Source organism: Platalea leucorodia (genome assembly GCF_965183815.1).
Source record: "Platalea leucorodia genome assembly, chromosome: 5".
Taxonomy (NCBI): domain Eukaryota; kingdom Metazoa; phylum Chordata; class Aves; order Pelecaniformes; family Threskiornithidae; genus Platalea; species Platalea leucorodia.
This window is the reverse complement of record NC_138827.1, coordinates 79425820-79449622: the sequence shown is the minus strand read 5'-3', so window position 1 is coordinate 79449622 and position 23803 is coordinate 79425820. Positions and strand designations below refer to the sequence as shown.

The 23803-nt window shown below is 38.9% G+C and overlaps 1 protein-coding gene and 1 long non-coding RNA gene across 3 annotated transcripts in view; one reads left to right on the top strand and one right to left on the bottom strand.

The window, feature by feature from the left end:
* Positions 1-476: 476 nt before the first annotated feature.
* Positions 477-23803, bottom strand: part of LOC309591016 — a 47374-nt gene continuing 24047 nt past the window's right edge. The window contains exon 3 of the long non-coding RNA XR_014228252.1: positions 477-587. This is a non-coding gene — a long non-coding RNA (uncharacterized lncRNA). The remainder of the gene's footprint in view (positions 588-23803) is intronic.
* On the top strand, positions 8103-22539 carry CYBRD1 (cytochrome b reductase 1). Of its 2 annotated transcripts, XM_082313124.1 has the most exons (5): positions 8551-8667; positions 10082-10194; positions 14706-14914; positions 17601-17755; positions 17972-22539. In XM_082313124.1, the coding sequence occupies exons 2-5, from the start codon at positions 10143-10145 to the stop codon at positions 18270-18272; spliced, it is 717 nt and encodes a 238-aa protein (XP_082169250.1). In that variant the 5' UTR covers positions 8551-8667; positions 10082-10142; the 3' UTR covers positions 18273-22539. The 2 variants fall into 2 exon arrangements, with proteins under 2 accessions (XP_082169249.1, XP_082169250.1); XM_082313123.1 differs by lacking the exon at positions 10082-10194 and having other exon boundaries at positions 8103-8667.

Below are 23803 nucleotides of genomic sequence, written 5' to 3'. Positions count from 1 at the left end.
TTCACTACCACTAGATGCCCAAGGAAAAAAGAATATATGCATATACATATGCATATAAATGTAAATACATATATGAACTGTTAACATGTGTAAAGAATCTCAAACATGTATTCCAAACATAGAATTGAAGGGATCTTAGCCACTTTTGCCAACATTCCCAGTAAGGTCACTTCACCCAAACTTTCTGCATTTTCAGTGTGGAGAAATGTTTCTTTATCCTTTTTTTCTGGATATGTCCTGTTACTTTAACAGCACAGTTTCTTGCTCATTTTATTCTCATTTTGTCTTTTATTTTCCTCTTGTTATTGAGAAAAATGCCATTTATATTACTCAACAGTAACTGAAGGCTGCCAAAAATGCACCAGCAAGAAACTTCTTTTCCTTACGGAACTGTGACAGCTATCCCACACGATGGAACAGCCAATAAACAAATTAATTTGCTTCCCAGTTATGATAAAGACTGCTATTAGGAATACCTGCTAGAAAGGGCATCCGTATAGGGTGGCATGTAGACTGGGTGTTTTCTTGAAGAACAGTTGTGAGGAACTGCTGTTAGCTGCTTCAAGCAAAGTCCCTGGGCACTCTGCCTGCAAAAGGGAAAATGTTGGTCTAGTAAGTAAAAAGTTCATGGACTAGTGAATATTGTGGGGTTTCACCTAAGGTTGTTTGATACAAGCTTTCTGCTGTTGCCAGAATGTACAAAACCTAAATGATATGAGCGAAAAAGAGGAAGGAGTAGTCAAAATGTGGTTTTCTAAGGCTGAACCACAAAAGAATTCATAGAACAGTGACTGAGTTCTTTCATAACTGCCAAATATTGCTACAGTCACCAGCACAAAAACTTTAAAGAACTTTTTTTCTGGAAGGTGTGTGAATTGATCTGGTACGTATGTAGCAATGCCTCACTAATAAAAATTGCATAGCATATCTGAACCTTTTCTGAACCTTTTCTTTATCTCCATGAATTGGAGAAATTTAATTAGTCCCTGCTAAAACACTTCCTGCAAAAATTTTACTTTTGAAGAATGGATTAATAGTATAGTAATTGTCAACTAGCCCTATTCATACTCGAAGAAAGTTTCTGTGTATCAACATGAATTCCAGGTGTCTCTCCTGATACACAGACTGAATAGGTTATGAGTACTAAAGGAAGGAAACAAGTATTCCAGTACATAAAATCAATGTTAGAGATATGTAAGGGGACATGTTTGTTTTGCAGCTATTTCACAATCTTAGATTTTCAGAGAGGCCCACTTGAAGCTTTCTGGTTGCTAGACCTGGCATTTATGCAACTATAACTTTAGTATTTATTTCTGCGTTACTGAAGTTACAAAATGATGACCAAAATAACTTTAAGGAGTTCCAAAAGAATTTTCTGTCAACGCGTTCTAATGTTTATAAAGTAGTCACACTGCTTGCTTTAGATAATAAGAGATTAAAACGAATTGCAAAAATAGCTTTTTTTAAAAAAGAAAAGGAACTAGGTATCCTAGCAGAGTGAAGAGTTACAATGATACAATTGTTAAGAACTGCTTTGGTTGGTACAGCTTAACAACTCGTTTAGTAAACGGGGAGTACAAATGCCTTATTCCTGCCGGAGTGGGGAAGGAATATTGTGTTTGTAGGAATACTACATTTTCAGGGAAGAGTAAGTGCACATTCTTCTCAGGAAGAGATAAAGGAAAAATGGAAGGGGAAGCTAAAATTCGTAGAATCATAGAATCATTTAGGTTGGAAAAGACCCTTAAGATCATTGAGTCCAACCGTTAACCTAGCACTGCCAAGTCCACCACTAAACCACATCCCTAAGTGCCATGTCTACCCGCCTTTTAAATACCTCCACGGATGGAGACTCAACCACTTCCCTGGGCAGCCTGGTCCAGTGCCTGACTACCCTTTCGGTGAAGAAGTTTTTCCTAATATCCAAGCTAAACCTCCCCTCGTGCAGCTTGAGGCCATTTCCTCTTGTCCTATTGCTTGTTACTAGGGAGAAGAGACCGACCCCCACCTCGCTACAACCTCCTTTCAGGTAGTTGTAGAGAGCAATAAGGTCTCCCCTCAGCCTCCTCTTCTCCAGGCTAAACAACCCCAGCTCCCTCAGCTGCTCCTTGTAAGACTTGTTCTCTAGACCCTTCACCAACTTCATTGCCCTTCTTTGGACTCGCTCCAGCACCTCAATGTCCTTCTTGTAGGGAGGGGCCCAAAACCGAACACAGTGCTCGAGGTGTGGCCTCACCAGTGCCGAGTACAGGGGCACTATCACCTCCCTGGTCCTGCTGGCCACACTATTCCTGATACAAGCCAGGATGCCATTGGCCTTCTTGGCCACCTGGGCACACTGCTGGCTCATGTTCAGGCGGCTGTCAACCAACACCCCCAGGTCCTTTTCCGCCAGGCAGCTCTCCAGCCACTCTTCCCCAAGCCTGTAGCATTGCATGGGGTTGTTGCGACTGAAGTGCAGGACCCGGCACTGAGCCTTGTTGAACCTCATAGAGTTGGCCTCGGCCCATCGATCCAGCCTGTCCAGGTCCCTCTGCAGGGCCTTCCTACCCTCCAAGAGATCAACACTCCTGGCCAACTTGGTGTCATCTGCAAACTTGCTGAGGGTGCACTTGATTTCCTCATCCAGATCATTGATAAAGGTATTAAACAGAACCGGCCCCAGTACTGAGCCCTTGGGAACACCACTCGTGGCCGGCCGCCAACTGGATTTGACTCCATTCACCACAACTCTCTGGGCCTGGCCATCCAGCCAGTTTTTTACCCAGCAAAGAGTACACCTGTCCAAGCCATGAGCAGCCAGTTTCTCCAGGAGAATGCTGTGGGAAACCGTGTGAAAGGCTTTACTAAAAGTCCAGGCAGACAACATCCACAGCCTTTCCCTCATCCACTAAGCGGGTCACCTTGTCATAGAAGGAGATCAGGTTAGTCAAGCAGGACCTGCCTTTCATAAACCCATTCTGACTGGGCCCAATCACCTGGTTGTCCTGTACGTGCCACGTGATGGCACTCAAGATGATCTGTTCCATAACCTTCCCCAGCACCAAGGTCAGGCTGAGAGGCCTGTAGTTCCCCAGATCCTCCTTCCAGCCCTTCTTGTAGATGGGCGTCACATTTGCTAACTTCCAGTCAACTGGGATGTCCCCAGGTAGCCAGGACTGCTGATTGATAGATGATGGAGATTGGCTTCATGAGCACCTCCACCAGCTCCCTGAGTACCCTTGGGTGGATCCCATCTGGCCCCATAGACTCATGTGTGTCCAAATGTTGTAGCAGGTCGCTAACCATTTCCCTTTGGATTATGGGGCTTCATTCTGCTTCCTGTCCCTGTCTTCCAGCTCAGGGGGCTTGGTACCCCAAGAACAACTGGTCTGAATATTAAAGACTGAGGCAAAGAAGGCATTAAGCACCTCAGCCTTTTCCTTGTCCTCTGTCACTATGTTTCCCCCCACATCCAATAAAGGATGGAGATTCTCCTTAGCTCTCCTTTTGTTGCTAATGTATTTGTAGAAACATTTTTTGTTGTCTTTTACAGCAGTAGCCAGTTTAAGTTCCAGCTGGGCTTTGGCCCTTCTAATCCTCTCCCTGCATAACCTCACAACATCCTTGTAGTCCTCCTGAGTTGCCTGCCCCTTCTTCCAAAGGTTGTAAACTCTCCTTTTTTTCCTGAGCTCCAGCCAAAGCTCTCTGTTCAGCCAGACGGGTCTTCTCTTTTCGTGATTATCTTCTGAATCTGCAGTTAGCCTCAACTTTGGCTATGTACGTGTGTTGCCTGCCTCTAACATGCAACTTGCAGCATCGTTGCGGTACGTTTCCATGCTCTGGGGCAGAGATCTAGGAAACTCCTGACTGTTGACACCATACTCTTCCTATTTTAGCCCTTTATAATGCCACTGCCTCTTCTTTCTACTGCCTGGAAGCTGGCTTGATTTTATAACTGCCTTATAAACATTGGTTTTGTGGACCAAAGCGGCATACTTCCAGCATTTCTACTTCAACAAAATCACTTCTTTTTTCTGCTTCACCATGACATCTCAATGATCAGCTATCTGGACAGAGAAGCAAAACTGGGACCCCAGAAGTGCTACCCTAATCTTGATTTGTATTCAATAAATGTAGGAGGAATTTCCTAGTCAGTGCCTAGGGACTGAAAAAATAGGAAGGACTGGCTTCTCTTGATAATATTTGCTTTGAGAATAAAAAGAACGCACATCCTGTCTTTCTCTTATCATTGAGTATATATTCACTGATAAGGCTGCTGAGCAGTTGGGAAGAAAATGTGAAAGCGTAAGCCAAATAAAAAGTGCAAGCAGTAAAATTTTATAATCTTCCTTTGCAGTTCCAACTACTGTCCCATGGTTCCACAATTTAAAAAAAAAATTCCAAAATACTTTAAATTATTAGAAAAATATTTTACAACTCACAGAAGCAAAATGTCTATGGATTGAAGCACAGTAAAGGGTTTCATTGCACAGGTAATAATGACTGGCCTATAACCAGTATAGAATTTCGGACAAAAGCTGCACTATGTGCCTTATTCTATCTCAGTGAAACCTCTCTCCAGGGTGGAGAGTAACTAAAGATTATTTGTAGGAAGGGTCTCATTCAATAGTCGCAATTTTTGCAAAGATAAATTAGTGATGCCCTCAATAGCAAAGGCCAAATCGTTCTGCTGCTTAGACAAGGAACTCAGTGCCAGAAAGAGTAAAAGGATCATTCTGGTTTGTTTGTGCCATTCAAACACTGATTACTTAAACTCATTTCTCAGTATTACTCCTGGTAAGATAACATCTGAAGCTTCGACAAGAGTCAAGTTAGCTGCCAGGACAAACCTGGCTGGACTATCTCATCAGTTTCGTTTGTTTACAAGATAAACAGCCATGAGGCTTCTGAAAAACTCATCCAAATGCTTTGAGGGACACTGTAACTGGCCTGGAATGTCCTGTTCTAAGGCTTGGATCTTCAATGACTTGTCCAGCATGGAAAAACAGAGATAAAGTTCTAAGTGGTAAAAGAGACTCTAACCTCATTCTAACTACAGCTCTGACAAGTCAGTTACTGGTCACTGGACATTAGAAACACTTCCTATATTTAAGAAGTTACATCAAAAGCACGAAAGAATGATCTATGGTGACATGGTGTGTTGCTTAAATAAACATTCATGTACATTTATGTCTAGGCTGCTGCTCTCAAAACGTATGAATGGTATAGCAACAACGACAGAAGTTGCCAAGTAGCCATGTACTGCAGGCACAATACAGGCAGGAGTCCATCGCTGCCTCTTCAAAATAATCTGTGAATCTTTTTTGTGTCTGTTTTGTAGGTCTTATTTTGTCTGTCTACTTTGTAGGTTCTTCCAGGTCTGAAGTCACAGTCATCCTACTCCTACATCTGACAATGCAGCAACCCAAAGAAAGAAGTGCATATTAGGTGATGTCCCAACAGAATTGCTAAGAGGGAGCAGCACGCTGACAGAGTTGGTGCTGTACTGAAAAAACATCAACGTACTCTAGGAGACAGAGGCTCTGGGAAATCTAGAGATTACGAACTGCTGTGGCACCTATCCACAGTAATGGTTAACAAAAGCAGGTGTTCATCGACCCAAGAGACTTGAAAGCTCCATACAGGCTAGTTTCATGTTTATGCCAGTGGCAGGTTATGTTCCAAACAGATTACCAAATGCATAATTCAGCCCTCAGCACTCAGCTGTATGATGTCAAGTTCCCACGCCCATGTAAACATGCAATCCCCTCAGACATCGTAGCTGTGCTAAAGATTGCTTCTGATTCTACACCAATCCAACATTTGTATCAAGTGGGCAAGAAGAGATGGAAGAACAGTAAACAAGGAGAAATACAGGCAGGAGTGAATAATTGTGCTCTCTGAAATCTCTTCTGCATTACAGATTTTCCATGAAGTACATTTCACTTTGTCTAACAATTTATTTTGCACTTCGTTCAGGTTTGGTTTATTTAACATTCTGTAAGCTTTCATGTTTCTTCATTTCTATTTTAAAAACAATTTGTTCACGGTTAGCTGGCAAAACTGGTCTTCATTTTTCAGTTCAATAAAATTCTGTGTTTGCTCTTGTTATTGGCTACTTTAACAGGGTACACCAGTTTGAGCTACAGGAATTCACGAAGGTCTTCTGAGATATATAGTTTTAGGCATAAGTAAAATCCACTTGGGTAGAAGGTTCCTATATGGGACTATCGGGATGGCGGCGTATAATCAAAGCTTGTTGAAATCAGTTGGAACTGGAAGTATTTTGCAATTTGGAAATTTAGGTTCATAGAAGGTAGATTAAAATAAGCATTTATGTTAGTTTGTAGGCTTTATGGAGACAAAAGACATTTTATTAGACCACCTCATATAACTGGAAAGAATGGACACATTCTGGGATCTACGAATCCTTTTTTTTTGGAATTACATGTAATAATTTTGCAATTCCCTGTATGGAACGGACAAGCACTATGAAACTGATGCTTTGCAATCTGTAACATTTCAACATAAATCTGAACATTTTATGATACTCTTTAACTAAACACTAAATTTTTGAAAATAAAACAGAGATTATTTGATTGTTTAAAAGACAATGAGTAAAAGATTCCAGAGAAGCAGACAAAAAGATATTTTTAACAGGTAAAAATACCTCCAAATTGATCATGTATAAATACTATGCTGTTTAAGCCACATGACATTTTTTGTGCATAAGGAGGCAGGTTTATGGTTTTATTACATGCTGTTTTGCAAGTAAAGAGTAGAAAGATTAACTGCAGTTAAACAATCCACAGAAAACCTAGTAAAATTTTTATGAACATAATAGTGAGATGACCCACTTGTCTCATGAGCTAATATATCTGGCATCCTTGCAAATTCATGCCTGCACGCATCCATCAAAAGATTAAGGCCTTAGATCTTCACTTAAGATCTTAGATGCTGTGACTTGTGAAACTCAACAATATCAATGTTTGCGTTACCACTGTGACTAGAATGAGCAACCACTTAAATCCTGAAAGCAGGTGACATCAAATCCATGCAAATGAAAGCTAAACATCGTTATACAAGTGATGCTCAAGTCACATTTTTCTTTAACATGTCAGAGCTCGACATGTATTTTTGGGAGATCAGAAAGAATAATGAGGAAATATATTTGCATCCCACTCCAATCTGGCTTGGTCCTCATGTCTCTATGTAGATGTTTCTGATACTTTAGTAAGTATTGGATTTGAATTGGCAGATACTCTACTGAAACTATTTTAAGTTCCATAAAACTGTTCCCTTTCATTTTTTAAGCCTCGATTTGAGCATGAGATATCAGACAGCTCAAAGACCAGCCAGAGTGAGTAGTATTTTTTTCTCTCAATCAATTGAGTTTCTAATTTATATGTACCTTGACACTATATATATTTCAAAAGTAAGCTAATCAAATACCAGAAAAGTAGTGTTGAGTATATGTTTGGGCATATCCTTCTACTACATTTGACAGGCTTCAGAGCCAGCTGAATGTTCTACAGCAAAGGAAAAAGCGACTGAATACCTGATTTGACAAAACTGGTCTAATCTATCGAGTTATATTTTTGGCTAGCGATGCCTGTTGTCTCTTTTGGAATTGTTTTGTTTTCTTCTGTTTTCTTCTCTAACTTTCCTGCAACAGGCCTTTTCATACCTGTCGGAATTGTCTTAAGGTTTGTGTGCTCCCTTTCTTAGCTAGTGGACATTTGATATATTTGATGCTATTCAACAGAACAATGCCCAAATACTCCTAGCATACTTAGGCCGGAGTCCATATATGAAACCGGGTAGTATCTGGTTTACATTCACAGCACTCAGTGAATCCAATGGGAAGTAAAGGGGGCGATCATGACAGACAGCATGCTCCAAGTACAGCCCATCACTGTCCTTAAGTATGCTCCTACTCTGCATTTTCTGTATGCCATCTGCCCCTTCATCGCAGTAGCGTCCCTGCTTTATCTGTCAGTGCTTGTGGCTGTGTTGGCTTATCTGCCTGCTGCAGCAGATCCGCCAATTCCTGTCGGCTGTCAATCAGCGTCCTCACTCACCACGCCCGCCAACCTCCACTACAACCACGTGCACAAAACCTGCCAACATCAACCCCGCACTCCGGTGCCGCGGGGTAGCGGGGAGAGGTGCGGAGCCGCCGCCCGCGTAGGGGACAGGCTGATATGGAAACGCCCTTCCTAAGACGCAGTTCTGAATGCGAGGGAACGAACCTCTCGGCAAACTCGTAACAGCTGCTTTAAAGAATAAAAGCAACACCCCGCCGGCGGGCAGGCAGCGCTGACAGCGCTGAGGGCCGCCGGGCCGGGCGCAGGGCCGCCCTCCTCCCGCCCCTGCGGCGCGGAGTCCCCGCCGGGCGGCACCGCCCGCGTTCTGCGAGCCGGGGCCGGAGCCCGACCCCGCCGGCCGCCAAGACCCTGCTTCAGGGCGCTCGCTGCCGCACACACGGCGCTCGGAAGATGGAGGACTACGGGCGGTTCTTGGCGCTGCTGGTCTCGGCGTTGCTGGTCGGCTTCGTGTCGGTCATCTTCTCCCTCGTCTGGGTCTTACACTACCGCGAAGGGCTGAGCTGGGACGGGAGCCTGCGGGAGTTCAACTGGCACCCCGTCCTCATCATCACGGGCTTCATCTTCATCCATGGCATCGGTGCGTCAGCGGCCCGGGCCCGGGGCTGGCACGGAGGCGGCCGGGGCGGAGCGGCGGGGAGCGGGGCGGCGGGGAGCGGGGCGGCCGGCGGCGGGTGACAGCGGGAGCGCGGCGGTCCGCGGCCGGAGCGGTTCGGGAGAGCCAGCACTCCCCGAGAAGGCACAAAGAGTCCCTTGTAACAAGCCCAAACTGCTAGATATGTTTTTTTCTGCAAGCACTTGTTTACCCTGGCCTGGGATTGCCTTGCGCTTTGAGTAATGCTTGCGAGGTGTGTTTTCCTAGTCAGCCTGAATTTATGCGAGTTGAGAATCCAAGTGCCAGAAATGCTGCCCTAGGAAAGTTTCTCTCTTTTGGCTCCCTCTCATGTCCCAAGCGGAGAAAGGAAGGCTCAGTACCACTGAACCGAGATCCAGGAACAGGGTTTGTGCCAGAGAGAATGTAGCACCATAAGCATCATTAAAATGCAATTAATCAGCGCAGACTTAGCGTAAATTATTTTGTGAAATATATCTTTTGAGTTCATTCTTAATTCTCTTGCCTAAATAGCATACAATGCTTATGATGCAGTGGCGGTTTTTGGTTTTTTTATAGATTGTATGAACTTTTGATTGCATAGCGTTCAGCCTTGGACTGACTTTTAAATGTTTCCCGTTACACTTGCAACAGACCTTTTTTTCCCTCCCACACAATTAGTACGTTAGGTCTTAAGTGCAAAGGTTGTTCCCTGAGGCCAGCAGGAATACTGGGGTTTGAACTGTGTTTTTGCTGTTAGTCTAATTGGCTAATTCCAAGAAAATTACTAAATTAGACATGCTATAGTTGATAAACAGTATCAATTTAGGAAAGGAAAACACAATGCTCTCAGTAAAGTTTAAAAAGCAGATAATGACAGAGCACCACAGAGGGGCTTATCCAGCCTGTGAATGTATTTAAACTAGAGCTGAATATTGCAAAAATAAGGGCACTGGACTGTACCTTAAAAATCCTGACATTTGGGAGTGTCAGTTTATGCTAATGGCATTAAAACTAATGCGGAAATTTGACACAGATAGCAGCTTCCAACAGTAATTTTTTTATAAAGTCATTGACAAAATTCTTGCTAGTTTCAACATGAAAAGAACTAAGCGAAACATTAGAAATGTCTCCAAGAAGGGCAAGTAAATACTGCAGAGAACAGTGGAAATTCTCCCACAGTTTTACCACTGACTTTTGGGGGGAGAAGACAGGGACGATTTTACTGTTCTTAAGTAATGAAGAACCTCTGGAGACTTACAGTATAAATGTAAGCAGGAGTATTTTTTTTCTTTGTAATAGAAGACAAACTAGAATTTTGTCTAGACAAACTTAGAATTTCATTTTTAATAACCTTATTTACATTTGCTTCACCGCTGAATGATACACTGCATTCATCCAGCCAGAAAACTTGTCCAGCACATCCGGACATCCATTCCAGTGGAACATGTTGTTTGCATCACATGCGTGCTTGCTCGCTCGCTCGCTCTTCAGCAGGAGCCCAGCCAGGCAGAGGTTGGACGACGCAGGGGGAGGGAGTGGCTGTCTAGTTCTGGCTATGAAGGGAATGTTATGATTTGAACATACACTGCAAATGCCATTTTTTCAATGGGAGTGGGGTGTGTTCTCAGTTTGTGGCTTCAAGTTACGAATTACTATTGAGCAATAAACAGTATTTTTAAGTTGTTTTACATAATATTGCTCAGTAGGTCATGGCAAGTGTAATTTCAGGCTATAAATAAGCAACAAGAAACATTTGTTGACTTCACTAAGATCTATACCACTTACTGTGATCAAACTACTGTATTTTATATAAGCATAGACTTTTTTTAAGAAAATAGGGGGAGGTTTTCTGCAGCTTTTTCCTATGCATTTTCTTTTTTTTCCTCTGAAACTCAGTTTGTCCTTGTCTCACAGAGTAAGGATGTTGCCTCAAGCCTTGTCTAGGTAGGGAAGTTTACCACAGCTCAAAAAAAAGGAACATATACAAGGAATTAGTTGATAATAGAGCATTATTTGGGGAGGAAATCCTGCTGTGTAACCAGAAAAGCAAAGTCAGAGACTGAAGGAGTATTGTAGTAAATCAGATGAAGTATCAACAGATAAGATACCACTGTGAATCTCATTGAAATTTGGCTGATGGAAGTCGGCCATTGAATTCAAAGTAATTTGGATGAGACTGGGGAATAGGTTACCTCTTTACACACATGCAAGAAAAAGAAATCTTTAGGTAGTTAAAAGTAGAAAGGAATAGCTAATAAATATCTTGGTTAAATTTGTATGGAGGATTTGAAATAATAACCAAATCAACTGTTTCTTGAGTTCATTAAAGTCTATACAAAGGATAGAAATGTTGTATTTTTGGTCTGCAGGAGGTAGAAGGGATGGCTATAATAATGTGCATATTGGGAAGTAGATGTGCCCTGATAAAAGTGTTGTATGTATCTTGTCAATCAAATGACAAAGCTGTAGGCATGTTAATACTAGTACTTACTATTTGTGGATCAGCACCTATAGGTAAATAATACCTGACAAAACACTGTCAGTGCACAGTAATTGTCCAGGTCATTTTCTAGACTTAAAGTGGGAAAAACACAGGCAATAGAAGTCTGTGTGCATATTTGTACAGCAACATTTTTGAGAAGAGTAAGATAGGAAAAAAACATGAATAAAAAGTGAGTTTTAAGAAGGGCCTGAAGGAATAGTAGTGTGATAGAATGGGTTAAATAAGTAAATAAGGAATTCCGTCTTATTTTACATGTGGAAATGTTGAACAATGTAGACACAGGGCATGCTCCAAAGGAGTATTTGCATGCTAGTTTGTGTTTGTCCTGCAAATGATAATGTTTGGTTCTCTCCCAAAGGACTAATTGAGAAACCCATCAAAATATAATGTGGAATAAATGTTTTTTGAGGATTTTCCATTACTCACCCAATAAAAGAGTATTTTTTTCTACAGAGATGTGACAATCTCCGTTGCAGGCTGAGGAGCAGCATGGTGGGTTTGGGGGTTGTGGAAGATTGAATAAAGAGTGAGTCAGAACAAGGAGGGTGGGATAGTCTTTGTCTCCCATCCTCAAATCAGTCTTCTGCTTATGGGTCCCATGTAAACTCTGTACAATAAAGCTGTAGGTTGACACTATCAATCTTGGAAGATGCTTGCACAATTAATATTCGTCATCATATATGATTTACAAGTATCATATAACCTGTATTTTAAACCGGCTTAAAACATGCGGATGTAGCCTAACGTCAGCAGTATATTAATAAAGGAATACAACAGGAATGTTACTTAAGACTTACTTCTTAAAGAGAAAAGAGAAGGAAAAATCCTCGTCTGCCACATTACCATGTGCTGTTACAGAGTCAATTAGATTTTATCTGGATGGATGAATTACCTAGGTGGGTCAGACAATCTAACAGCTTGCTGTGGCTGAAATATTCCTACTTTTTTCCTCCACTTCTCCCTTTCAGCTTTCTCCTTGACTCAGACTTCATCTTCCTACTGGTTTGTTTGTGCCAGCTCTGGCCCTTGTCAGACCCATAAACTGAATGAACTCAACCAGTAGAAAACTAACACCCACTCCCACCCCACCCGCCCACCCCGAGTACAGTTTTTGGCAGAATAGGAAGTTGAATTGTCTGCACAAAGGGTCTCAGAACTGCCATAGATGGGAGAAGGGAGATGGTGGACAATATGCAAGAGCAAGGAGAAGGAGCGCAAATCTATTTAAAGTAAGCATAGTCTTTCATCTTGAACTCACATCTAAAGATAATGCTTGCTCTGACTTATCTGACAAACATGATTACCTCTGCCTCAACATAACAAAACAGCCCAGAAAATTCATGGCTCAGACTGAGACTATGTAGATGAGTGACTAGGGAGTTTGATAGTGATTTTGGAAGGGAAATCAACTAGATAACAGCATCTTATGCACCAAAGAATGATGTTATACAAAAATGTTAGCCTGCACTGGACCTTCTGAGACTGAAGACTGAAAACTGAGACTGGGACCTATGCACATCAAGTTTACCTCAAGACATACAGAGTCCAGTACTCTGCTGCACTTGGAATAAATTATTGACAATACTATGGGCCATATCATAAGATGGAGCAAGGAGGATTTGCTGGGAATATCCTCATGGGATGTTGAGGCTTGTTTGGGGCATTTTGGCATACCTCCTTTACAAAATTAGGAATCATAATCATTAGTACTAAGTTAATTAGTAATAGTCTGATGCAGGCAATTATTTTAGTATTAACAAGATAGAAGACTATCATGTAACTTTGGGGGAACTCTTGGACGTGATCATAAGCTTGGTGTGCTGAATCATACCTATGTCATATAGATTGATTACTCTCAAACTGTCTTAAAAACAAGGCTTGTATCTTCCTGATTTTGTAGGATTTACTATTGTTACTTCTTAAAAGTAGAAAGCTGAGAACTACCTAAGTGCTGTATATATTTAAATATTCTAAGGGACACTTTCATTCCAGTATTATATTTTCACACAGTATGTAAAAGCATACATTGATTTAAAATTTGGTCGTAGTCTGGAAATTTCACTTGTGAACAGTGTTTTCTTTGGCAATTATTTAGTGCAGTACTGTATTTCCTGGCATGCATCCAAGTAAACAAAAATGTGTACAAAGACCTCTGAAATTAAGTTGTCACTTATTATTATTCATCACAACATACAGAATGAATATCCTACTTATTTTCCATAACTTATGCTTTTTGCATAAAAAGCTAGGGTTATGGAGAAGTAATGAGTAAGGCACACGAGAATCACTTAAGTTAATTCTTAATCTTTGCATTTATCAGCTAACACTTTCTTTTTTTTCTGGTGCACATCTGTTTCTTAATGTTTGGAACAGGAACATTTTTTAAAACCTGCATATATTCTTATTCTTTTGTTTTAGTATAGCCTATTATATATAAAGATTTGAATGTGATTTCATAAGCAGAAACCTTAAATGAGGATGTGATGAATCAGATGAATGGAGCTCAATCTTTTTCGTCAGGCAAGACATTATGGATTGGTCAAGCGATCAGATGTCCTCATAAATATTTGTCCCTTGTTACGTGAATATACTTATGTGCTGTCACGCATCCAGGATTACTACCTAGTTTGTAATCAGATGTACCTGGGGCTTCAGTGATCTAATCTGGTCTCTGTGTGTCCCCCGTGGAAAGCACCTGGATCATGCAACAGGCCGGGGACAGTTGTGGCAGGGAAGGAGCAGTGGGGACCTTGAGGAAAGAGCTTGGCAAGAAGCAGCTCTAGGCTAAGTTATTCTTATGGACCATCTGGAGTTAGATCACTAGAAATTGTTGCTTTGTTCAGACTGGACAAAACACTGTCTGCTAGAGTTATTAATGCAAATATAGGCAAAACCCCCTTACATTCATCTAACAGTGTTGGAAGAGTTGTAGTTGCCAAATCCTTTTGTCTCTCAATAGTCAGATTATGATTCCCTTATGCTGAGTAGCATTTTCCCATTTAAAGTAGTCCTATTAGTATCAATGCAATAGATAGTCATATAAATATCTACGCAATTAGAGAATAGCATTATCTGAAGTTAGCAAAGAGAATAAATATTAAAAAATAATCTTATACACTTTCTCAATAGGTAGTTTTCTGGAGATAAGAATTGCGCCCTATTCCTCCAATCTGACTAGTGGCAGAAAAATCAAAATCCCATGCAGAATCCCTGCTAGATCAATTTAAGGAATGAGGAAAAGATGACACCAAGTTGTTTACTGTTCTTTTTTTGAAACACACTTAATTTTTTTTTAAATTTGGAAGAAATCTCCCTAAAAGCTATATTTAAACCTCAGTTGTATATTTGGAATATGCTATGCTATGTGTAGGAGAAAAAGCCTTTTAATAGACTTTTGTAGAGGATTAAAGGTTGGATTTTCCTGTAATTTACAATTAACTATGTGAATGATGCATGATTATTAAAATCTGGGAGAAGTTATTCTATGAGGCACAAAATCTTGTTTCTGTTCTTTCTTCAGGTATTATTGTGTACAGGTTGCCCTGGACCTGGAAGTGCAGCAAGTTCCTAATGAAGTTGATACATGCTGGATTAAATACCATAGCTATGATTTTTGCAATTGTTGCTCTGGTAGCCGTGTTTGATTACCACAATGCCATGAACATTCCTAACATGTACAGTCTGCACAGCTGGATTGGGCTGGCTGCTGTCATATTTTATTCTCTCCAGGTCAGAATCTAACTGTATTTATGAACAGGTTGTAAATTTGAAGAATGTGTTGAGTAATTCAGGCCCTCACAATAGGCCCTCACTAATACACTCTAACTATTGGGGTACCCATTTTACATTCTGTGATTTGGCAAATTAGCATGTAAATGTGCAAATACTGGATCCTTGACTTCAAAGAAACATGTATTTTAAAGCATATTTTGTTTATTTGCTGGGATAATGGCAGTTTATATACTATTCAGTTATACAGTAGTGTGTTTCTAAGCTCTAGAAACTACTGAAGTTAAAGCAAGTGATTTGGTTTGCTGGCAGCATATTTAAATACAGTTAGAGCTTTTATTAAGGAAGTCTCAAATGAAGGAAGTGTTTTTCTTTTTTTCCAGCTATCATAATTTTAAGTAGTCACTTCTTGGCCTCAAGACTTGTTTATCAGCAGAATAAGTGCAGTAGGGAGCAGTGCAGATCTAAAGGATCTGACATCTGAATGAGCTACTACTGGCTAACCAGTTTTCCTGAATCAGCAAAACTTTGATAAATGTTCATGTGCATGCTTTTAACTGCTCCTATTGGCAGAGAATTAGAGTTATCATAATCTAAAATGAGCTAACTTAGTATGTTTTGCATTTGGCATAGAAGAAGAGCAGGCATGCCCTGACATTTAGTGTACACATACAGATGTGATGTTTCTGCATATACATTCTGAATTCCCTAGACTGTGTTATTAGACTATGGAAATTTATTTTGTTGCTTCAAATTGTGATTCTTAATTTTTTTTTGCCAAAACACTAAAAAGAAAAAAAAAAAAAAAAAAAAGAGTTAATTGTCTGTTGATCAAGCACAGAAAACCCCCAGCTGAGGGATTTGAATTCTGGACTTTTATCCTTCACTGCTCAGGCTAGGAGGTACAGGGAACAGTGTTGAAATAGTGATTTTAACACTTAGAAAAAAGAAAGCATATTGGAGCATTGTTGAGTATATTCTTTATAATTGAACAACAGCTAATGAATAAGAAGGAACAGTGTTAAGATTTTCTTTGTGTTAATAATGTAGTTATTTCAGGGAAATCTGTGCTGCCACTATACTGAGTATCGGCATTTTTTCTAATGGTTAAGATAAAGAATTGTGAATAAGATCTTAATTCTACTTTTCATTTTGCTACTATAAACATGATCAATGGCACTTAATGCCTTGCCTGTCTCATCAATAGAACTGTGGTGTTACTTCCTCCAAACTGGGATAAAAGTCTCCAGTCAGAGACAGATGTTTGTTAAGTGATGGAGCACTATTGTTAAAAAATAGTGATAAAGTAGTATCTCTGTTAATAGAGAAGACACTTGGCATTTGCCAGAAATGGTGTGTCAATCTCAGAATTGAAAAATTATTGAGGGGGGGTGCTCACATAATACTATACCTACAGGAACAAGAGTGTAAATATATTGTATTTAAGCCAAATGTATGTTAATACAGTATAGCACAAGGACATAAATTTAAGAATAGGGCAGAAATGTAAAATGGAGACTGTCTCTTGGAAAGCAATGGCTCTGGAAAGAAGTACTCAAAGACGACATGAAGCTCAAAATGAGTTTGCACAATGCTGTGACAACAGGAAAAGTAAATTCTCTGATAGGAGATTATCTTAACCTCCATATGTGGTGTTGGCGAAACTAATATGAAATACTATGGAATAATTTTTTGTTTAAATGCAAAAAAAAAAAGGGAAAAAAAAGCAAAGAAAATCTGGAAAAGCAATTTGAGAGCTGGAAAAACTGTCTTCCAGTGAAAGACTTAAAAAGCTCCAATTGTTTAGCAGATCTAAAGAAGATTAAGAGATGACTTGATTACAGTGTATTAAAAAGCTTCCCAGGGAGAAAACACCAGGCTTTTTAATCCAGCATGGGAAGACAAAACAAGGACTAAGACTGAAGTTAAAGCAAGATGAAATCCAAATTCATGCACTATTTCTAATTTAGCAGCAGGGGTGAGTAACAGTAGAAGAAGCTAAAGAAGGGTTGCAACCTCAATACGACTGGGCAAGCCTGTGACTGAAACCATGTGACATGATGGGTTATCTTCCATCACAAAACTAGCGCTAATGGGAGGACTCGCGTCTCCTGAAAAACTTCACGCCACTCACCCACATCTTCATTCTGTAAATGCCAGTTGATTGATGTATTGAGATATAGACCATTGCCCTTCTAAAGACGTGTACTTTAATTTAACCAAAACTCTAACAAAGTAAAATTATTTAGTCCGCTCAATTCAGAAGGTTAGACTGCCTTCTGATCTTCATTTATGTGTAAATCTGTAACAGAAGCAGAGAACAGGACTTGAAGAGACTGCACAAATGTAGCTACTCACACCTTTAATATATTACTGAATTAGTGACACTGAAAACTTGTGTTTCCAGTACTTAGTTTGGTTGCAGTTTTAGCATTACCAATAAGTTTGGACACTGATATTAGGTGGGATTATTTATAAAATACTTCATGTCTGCTTCCCAGGTGCTAATCCAGAATTATTGCTTTGGTTTTGAAAAGAAACACATTCAGAAATAAAAATGCCAGTTCTTTTAAAATTTGTACCTGGAGACATCTCAAAATGGAATTTTTATGATTGTTTTTATTCTGCTTGAGAAGTGCAGCTTGTTTCCCATATAGCTTTAACGATGAATCTGTTTTCTGTTTAGCTTTTCTTGGGTTTCGCTATTTTTCTGCTCCCTTTTGCTCCAGTTACTGTCCGAGCAGCTTTCCGGCCAATACATATTTATTCGGGTCTTACCATCTTTGCAACAGTGATTGCAACAGCTCTCATGGGAATCACAGAAAAGCTTATATTTTCATTGTAAGTATTTTTTTTTCACTTGTTTATTACGGTTATTCATTGCAAACTGTACTTCTGTTTGCACAGAATAATAACCATCTAGTATTGGGACATTGTTTTGTTTTGTTTTAAAAAGACCTCCTACCTAGAAGGACACTGCTGGTTTTAGGCTAGTATTGTCTTTAAAACAACTGACCTTTTTTTTTTTATTTTTTTTCTTTCCCCTCCCTTCCAAAGGAAAAATCCTGCATATAGTGCATCCCCACCAGAGGCAACTTCTGTCAACTGTCTTGGTGTTTTGCTTCTCATATTTGGTATATTTATTTTGTGGATGGCAAGCAGGCCCCAATGGAAGCGCCCCCCAGAAGTGAATGCTAAAGTTCTGCAGCCCTTTGGAGCAACTCCTGAAGGCACAAAAGGAGAATCCACAGTGACAGATGGTAGTGATGGAGTTAAATCTGATCTGAAGGTCAATAGTGAAGCAGCCAGAAAACAAAACCTCAAACTTGATGAAGCAGGCCAACGATCGACTATGTAAAGAAAATACACAGAACAACAGTACTATTATACTGCCAAACGCCTTTGGTTCCTTCCAATTTAGTTATATTGATATAGAAATAGGTTGGGGGTTTATTTTCAGTATGGCTTGCTCAAAGGTACTCAAGTTTTCTGCCTATGAATTTAAATTCCAGTAAGTCCCAAACATTATATTGCTTCATGCTCAGTCCTCATTTAAAAAGTGAGAGTCTGAATGACATCACATAATGGGAAAATCACATAATTGGAAAAATGTTTTCCATATCACTTAGTAATTTAATGCTTATCTCTCTTATAGTCATGAAAAGTTAACAAGATTCAGACTAAATTTTGCTCTGAGTGATTTTGCAGGTTACAAATCAGAGTCATGAAGTATACCAGACAGAATTTAGTTGGTCACACATAATTTTTCTGGTAATGTTCACTTTTTTAAAGCCCTCATTAACCCCCTCACCAGCTGCTAAGATCTATGGGATTTGAGGTCATTCAGCACTTTGCAGAGTTGCACCATAAAAATGTTTAGTCTAAAATTTCGAATTCGAAAAAAGAAATGAAAGTTTGCCTGAGATCTTCATTAAATATTATGTTTCCTTTAAAAACTTCTTTTTTTTTTTAATCGGAATGTATCTGTTGACTTTTTAACAAACTCTACCAAATATATTGTGTACAGACAACATTTGGCTTTGGATTATGTGTGATCATTACTGAAATCTAAGGAAATTGTAAGACATCCAAATGCAGACTGTCTTATTTGGAAAGCTATAGATACACATTTAAAAAAATACGTATCACTTAAACCAAGTCTTTCTTTTATCCCAGAAGGCAGCATTTTACTATCTCTATTTGATTGCACAGTTCTATTGATTTATGGCACCAGACTAGAAATTAGGAGGTTAGAAACCAGAGAAGACTGCTAGTGGTCTCACAGAAGAAAGGAGCTTGAAGTGAGAAATGCTTCCTCCAAGAAACAGCTGAGCTTTGCTGATTTGATTAAAACCCTACCCATTAACTGAAAGCCAGTTTTGGTATCTCCACACTGGTGTCAAAATCATTATTGTCATGGGCATGAAGACATACTTTAGTCTATAAGAAAACTATATAAACTCTATGATTTTCTAATTTGAAATTAAAGTGTTAAATAATGCAGTTTGAGTCTCTACTGGCACTTTTATAGCTCTTTCTAGTAATCAGAGTATTAACGTATTATGCTCATTCATTATTTTCACAGATATAAACAATACTTAGATTTTTTACTACTACAGAATAATAATTATAGTAGATTATTTTGATTGCACATGTCCAAAATTATGACCTTTCTATTATAATCTCTTGTAAAAGCTGCAGAGCCCACTACAAGTCCAAATTTACCACTGTTCATGTTGCGATATAGACAGTTTCAGACAGCATATAATTTTCCATTTTTTAAAGACTACATAAATTTTATCTACTTCAGCTTTTAAAAGTGTTTAAATACATTAGCAAATATGCAATTTTTGTAGTTCAGTGTTGTGTTAGTACAAACAATTTTGGTCATGAGTTTTTTTGGATCTTCTCTGACAAGAAGCACCTCAGTTCCTGTTATTTGATTTGTAATAACATTTAATGGTGAATGCAGTATAGAAAGCTAGCATAGTAAATTATTTGAAAAACTTTTCTGCTGTACCATTTGGTACTCGAGGACTACATCCCAGAGTTCTATGTTTTCACTTAGATATGTTTGTGGATGACTGGGACCTACCTAGCATTGGTGTATTGTTTCATTTGAGAAAATACCTGTTTTTCAATGCCTTAGTATAGAATTCAGGTATGACAGAAGGAATACTATCCTATTGTGTGAGCACTCCTCCAGTTCCACTATGTGCAATGGATCAGACAGCTTTTTCCCTGTTTTTCAAGTTCCACGCAATTACCTGTCTTCCCTAAAAGTGTTCTGTGCAGCTTCAGCATAAAATCCCAAATGGTACTGATTGATAGCAGCTTTCTGAGAGAAAAACAAGAGCATTTGTTTTACATTGCATTAGTACTCAACTGACACGACATGATTATGTTATGCATCCTATTAAAAATTTATATATTGAACATGAAGTAAGAAGCGGGATTCGCAGTAGCTTCTGGAGAACACTAAACTGTGCTGTTTTCTTCTGATCTTGTTACGTTCTGCTCAACTAGTCTGCTTTTTTGGTGAAATCACTAAGCATCTTACAGCTGGTGAATGCACGTTTAGTCTTTGTGAGAGATGCTCTATTAACACGTTGTGAAGTGTAACAGGTGAAGTGAATAGCTTAACTCAACTGTTCTAGTAATTTACTATGCTAGCTTTCTATACTGCACTCACACAGGCAACAGCATTTTAAGTTTGTATGTATTGGCCTGTTACTGTGTCTCATCCACCTGTGAAAATGAGCTCATTCAATCCTTGCATAGTACTAAGTCATCTAGTAAAAGTGTGTGTTTGTGTGGAAGGATTGTTCTGGAAGAAACTCTAACTGTACAGTATTCCGGGAAAAAAACCCACAAAATCTGTGATTTCTTTTGTTACAACACTGACTTGGATGTATTGAAATCAACAGTTTTTCGGTGAATGGTTCTATATGCTGTTAAAGTTAAGCTATTAACCAGTATGCCTTCGGGTTTACATTTTATTCCATATACTGTTCAAGAGTAATGGTAATTGAGAAAGAATGGTGACATTTCTTTACTTCTCTATTCTGATGATATAAAACTATTTGAAAATCAAGGATTAGCAACCTTTTGAGGGTAGTCTGCCAGACTAGATTTTTGGTTTTCAACTTTGAGGTTAAACGTGATAGTAGAAACTCAACAGGAGCTGGAAGATTCCATTCTGGGAAATTATCATAATAGGTGATATCTCACGTGTATGAACTGTGGGCTTCTGGCTGCTTTGGTCTTTGGAAGGCCCCCATGAGATGCAGTAGCTGTGAGCTCCTAAACCTTGCTCAACCTTGGTGTGTGCAATTTAACACAGACTTTTGGGTTCTGTTCTAAACTGATTAAAAAGGTCTTGAAGTATCCTCACAACACATGAGTTTAGGTCAAGTGCTAAATAAAAATACAGAGGACTTTGGAGAGTAATTTACTCTGGAAAAAAACATATTCCTAAAGCCGCTTCTCAAAGTGGCCTTCTATTAACTTTCCTTTCATGCAACTTTTCTTACCTGCATTTATGTGTAATAGTAGCAGCACAGGAAATAAAAAGGTATATTTTCAAAGATATAAATGGAAGGTAGAACTCTAGCTTTTTTATCAGGGTTTTTCTGCATCTTTGGAAATCATCTACTTTGTTGTTTTCACAGGGACATGACTGTAGAGCTTACATTCCAAATTTGGATTCCTATAAAAACATAGGAAGTTACAAAACCTAACATTAACAGTCCTATTTTTTTAAGATGACTGAAAAAAAAAATATTTTTGTAACATATTTACATGCTGTCATGCAGTACTGCGCACAGAAGCAGAACAGTGTTTTTTCCAACATTAATGAAACTGAGAAATGCAAATTAGATTTTAAAATTGAATGTACAGTAATTACATGTACATTTCTTACTACATGTAACCAAGAAGATTGCATATGATATTGTAAATATGGATTACTTGTTTACATGGATGTTTTATTGAGAGACTAAAACATGTTGCCAAATATTTTCTATTTCAGAAAATGCCTTCCTCTATTTCTAACTGTTCACAGGAACTTATTATTTTGTTACTCACGGTACATATTTGTAGATGAAAGCAAATGTTTAATTACAATGCATATTTTCCTTATCCTTTTCTGTATCTTAATAAAAATGCTTTTTCAAGGTTATGATACCACTGAGTACAGATTTATATTATGGTACTAAAATACGACTTTCTCAATTTGGCAAAAGATCAAACTATTCTTATAATTACTTTTTTGAAAACAGGAGGATAGTTGTACAAAATTTCTTAAATATTTCTTAATTCCAAGTATTCCTGATGATCTTCCTGATGAAATTTAGTGTTAGAAGGATAATCAGTATATAATGAAAAGTGAAGGAATTCACTGGATAAAGAAACAATCATCTGTATTTCACCTTCTGATCATAACAGAAATTCCCCATAGCAGTTGTTGGAGGGGAAAAAAACCCAAAACTATTCTCAGTTATGAGATTTCCAGAGCAAGTAAGGGAAGATGAATTCTATGATGACGGTCACATAATGCACTGTAAGATCCAAACACCCTCAGATAAATAACAGCCAAACTGAACACAGAGCAAAAGTTTTGACCCCATGGAATCTTCTGACTCAGATTTAACATCTGCACATCGAGTTACTCATCAATAGGTTATTGATCATAAAATGCTATATATGGCAAAACCATCTATATGAACATATCTGTAAGAAGTAAGAATTAAGGTGAGTACGTTCTTGAGCTTATTAAGATTAATTGGAAACTCTTCTAAAAGTATAAAGCATAAACTGACTATTCCTGAATATCATACAGCTGTTGGCTAAAACTTTCCAACATCATCATCACCACGGAAGAGTAAAAAATACTGTTACAATCATCAGGATAGCAGAAAACTTGCTGTATTCAAACCTGACGATTCCCTGTTGCTGATAACTTCTCTTAACTGTCTCCTGTAAGCTGGATTTTTTGGGGAAAGTGCTGGCAAAACAGTCCGTATTTTTTCAATATGTTGATTATTACAAAATTCAGTAAAAGCTCAATTGTATTCACACTTGAAAGAGGGGACTCAAAATTTTAGCAGGAGGACTGCATTTGTGTGGAGAAGTGTTTTTTGTAAGTAGTTGATGGAACCCTTGTAACTTATGTACAGATTTTTGCATTGTGTCATGGTATGAGCAACACTTTGGATCTCTAGTGGGCAGTAACGAACAGGAAGAGACTGAAGTCCAGGTTAAAAAAATGGATGACAACCATTCCAAACGATGCGGCTAACAGAAGAGAGGAGGTAAAGCTGAGAAAATCCAGCTACTACTGTACACACATCAGAAGTTTTGTTGTAACAAAGATGACAAAGCCACAGCTAACTAATAGAAGAAGTAGAAACAACTGGTGTAAATTTCAATGAGCTCACTTACGTTTGCCAAATATGGTGATGATAGTCTACCAACGAGCATATGTTAGCTTGGGGCTTGAGTTTACAGTTGAGTCCATGGCCATGTATACTGACTACTCGTTGGCTCTGTAATTCCATCTTTTGCCTATTGCCAAGTCAATAAATAGCTAGCTATAAACAGAGCTATCAGAAAATGGATAAAGGTTGTGAAAATATTTGCAATTTTTATTTCCATTTTCACTAGCATTTCATTCCAACAAAAAAAATTTCCACCTAGCAGTACTCAAAGTCTGCAGGATATTATTAAAAAGCGTGATGAATAAGCAGATTTTCAAATATTTTTGTAGCAGATGATCCTTCTCGTATCTGTATACAAGCAGTAATCCACTAGGTGGCAAGCACTACCAAAACGGCTTTCAGCAGATGCTAGTCTATCATTACTTGACATGATACAATATGATGAGTCATC

Coding starts and splice junctions, on each gene's coding strand:
- CYBRD1 (XM_082313123.1), top strand. CDS start 8,481: ATGGAGGACTACGGGCGGTTCTTGGCGCTGCTGGTCTCGGCGTTGCTG. Junction 14,915..17,600: donor TCATATTTTATTCTCTCCAG/GTCAGAATCTAA, acceptor TTTTCTGTTTAG/CTTTTCTTGGGTTTCGCTAT. Junction 17,756..17,971: donor GAAAAGCTTATATTTTCATT/GTAAGTATTTTT, acceptor TCCCTTCCAAAG/GAAAAATCCTGCATATAGTG.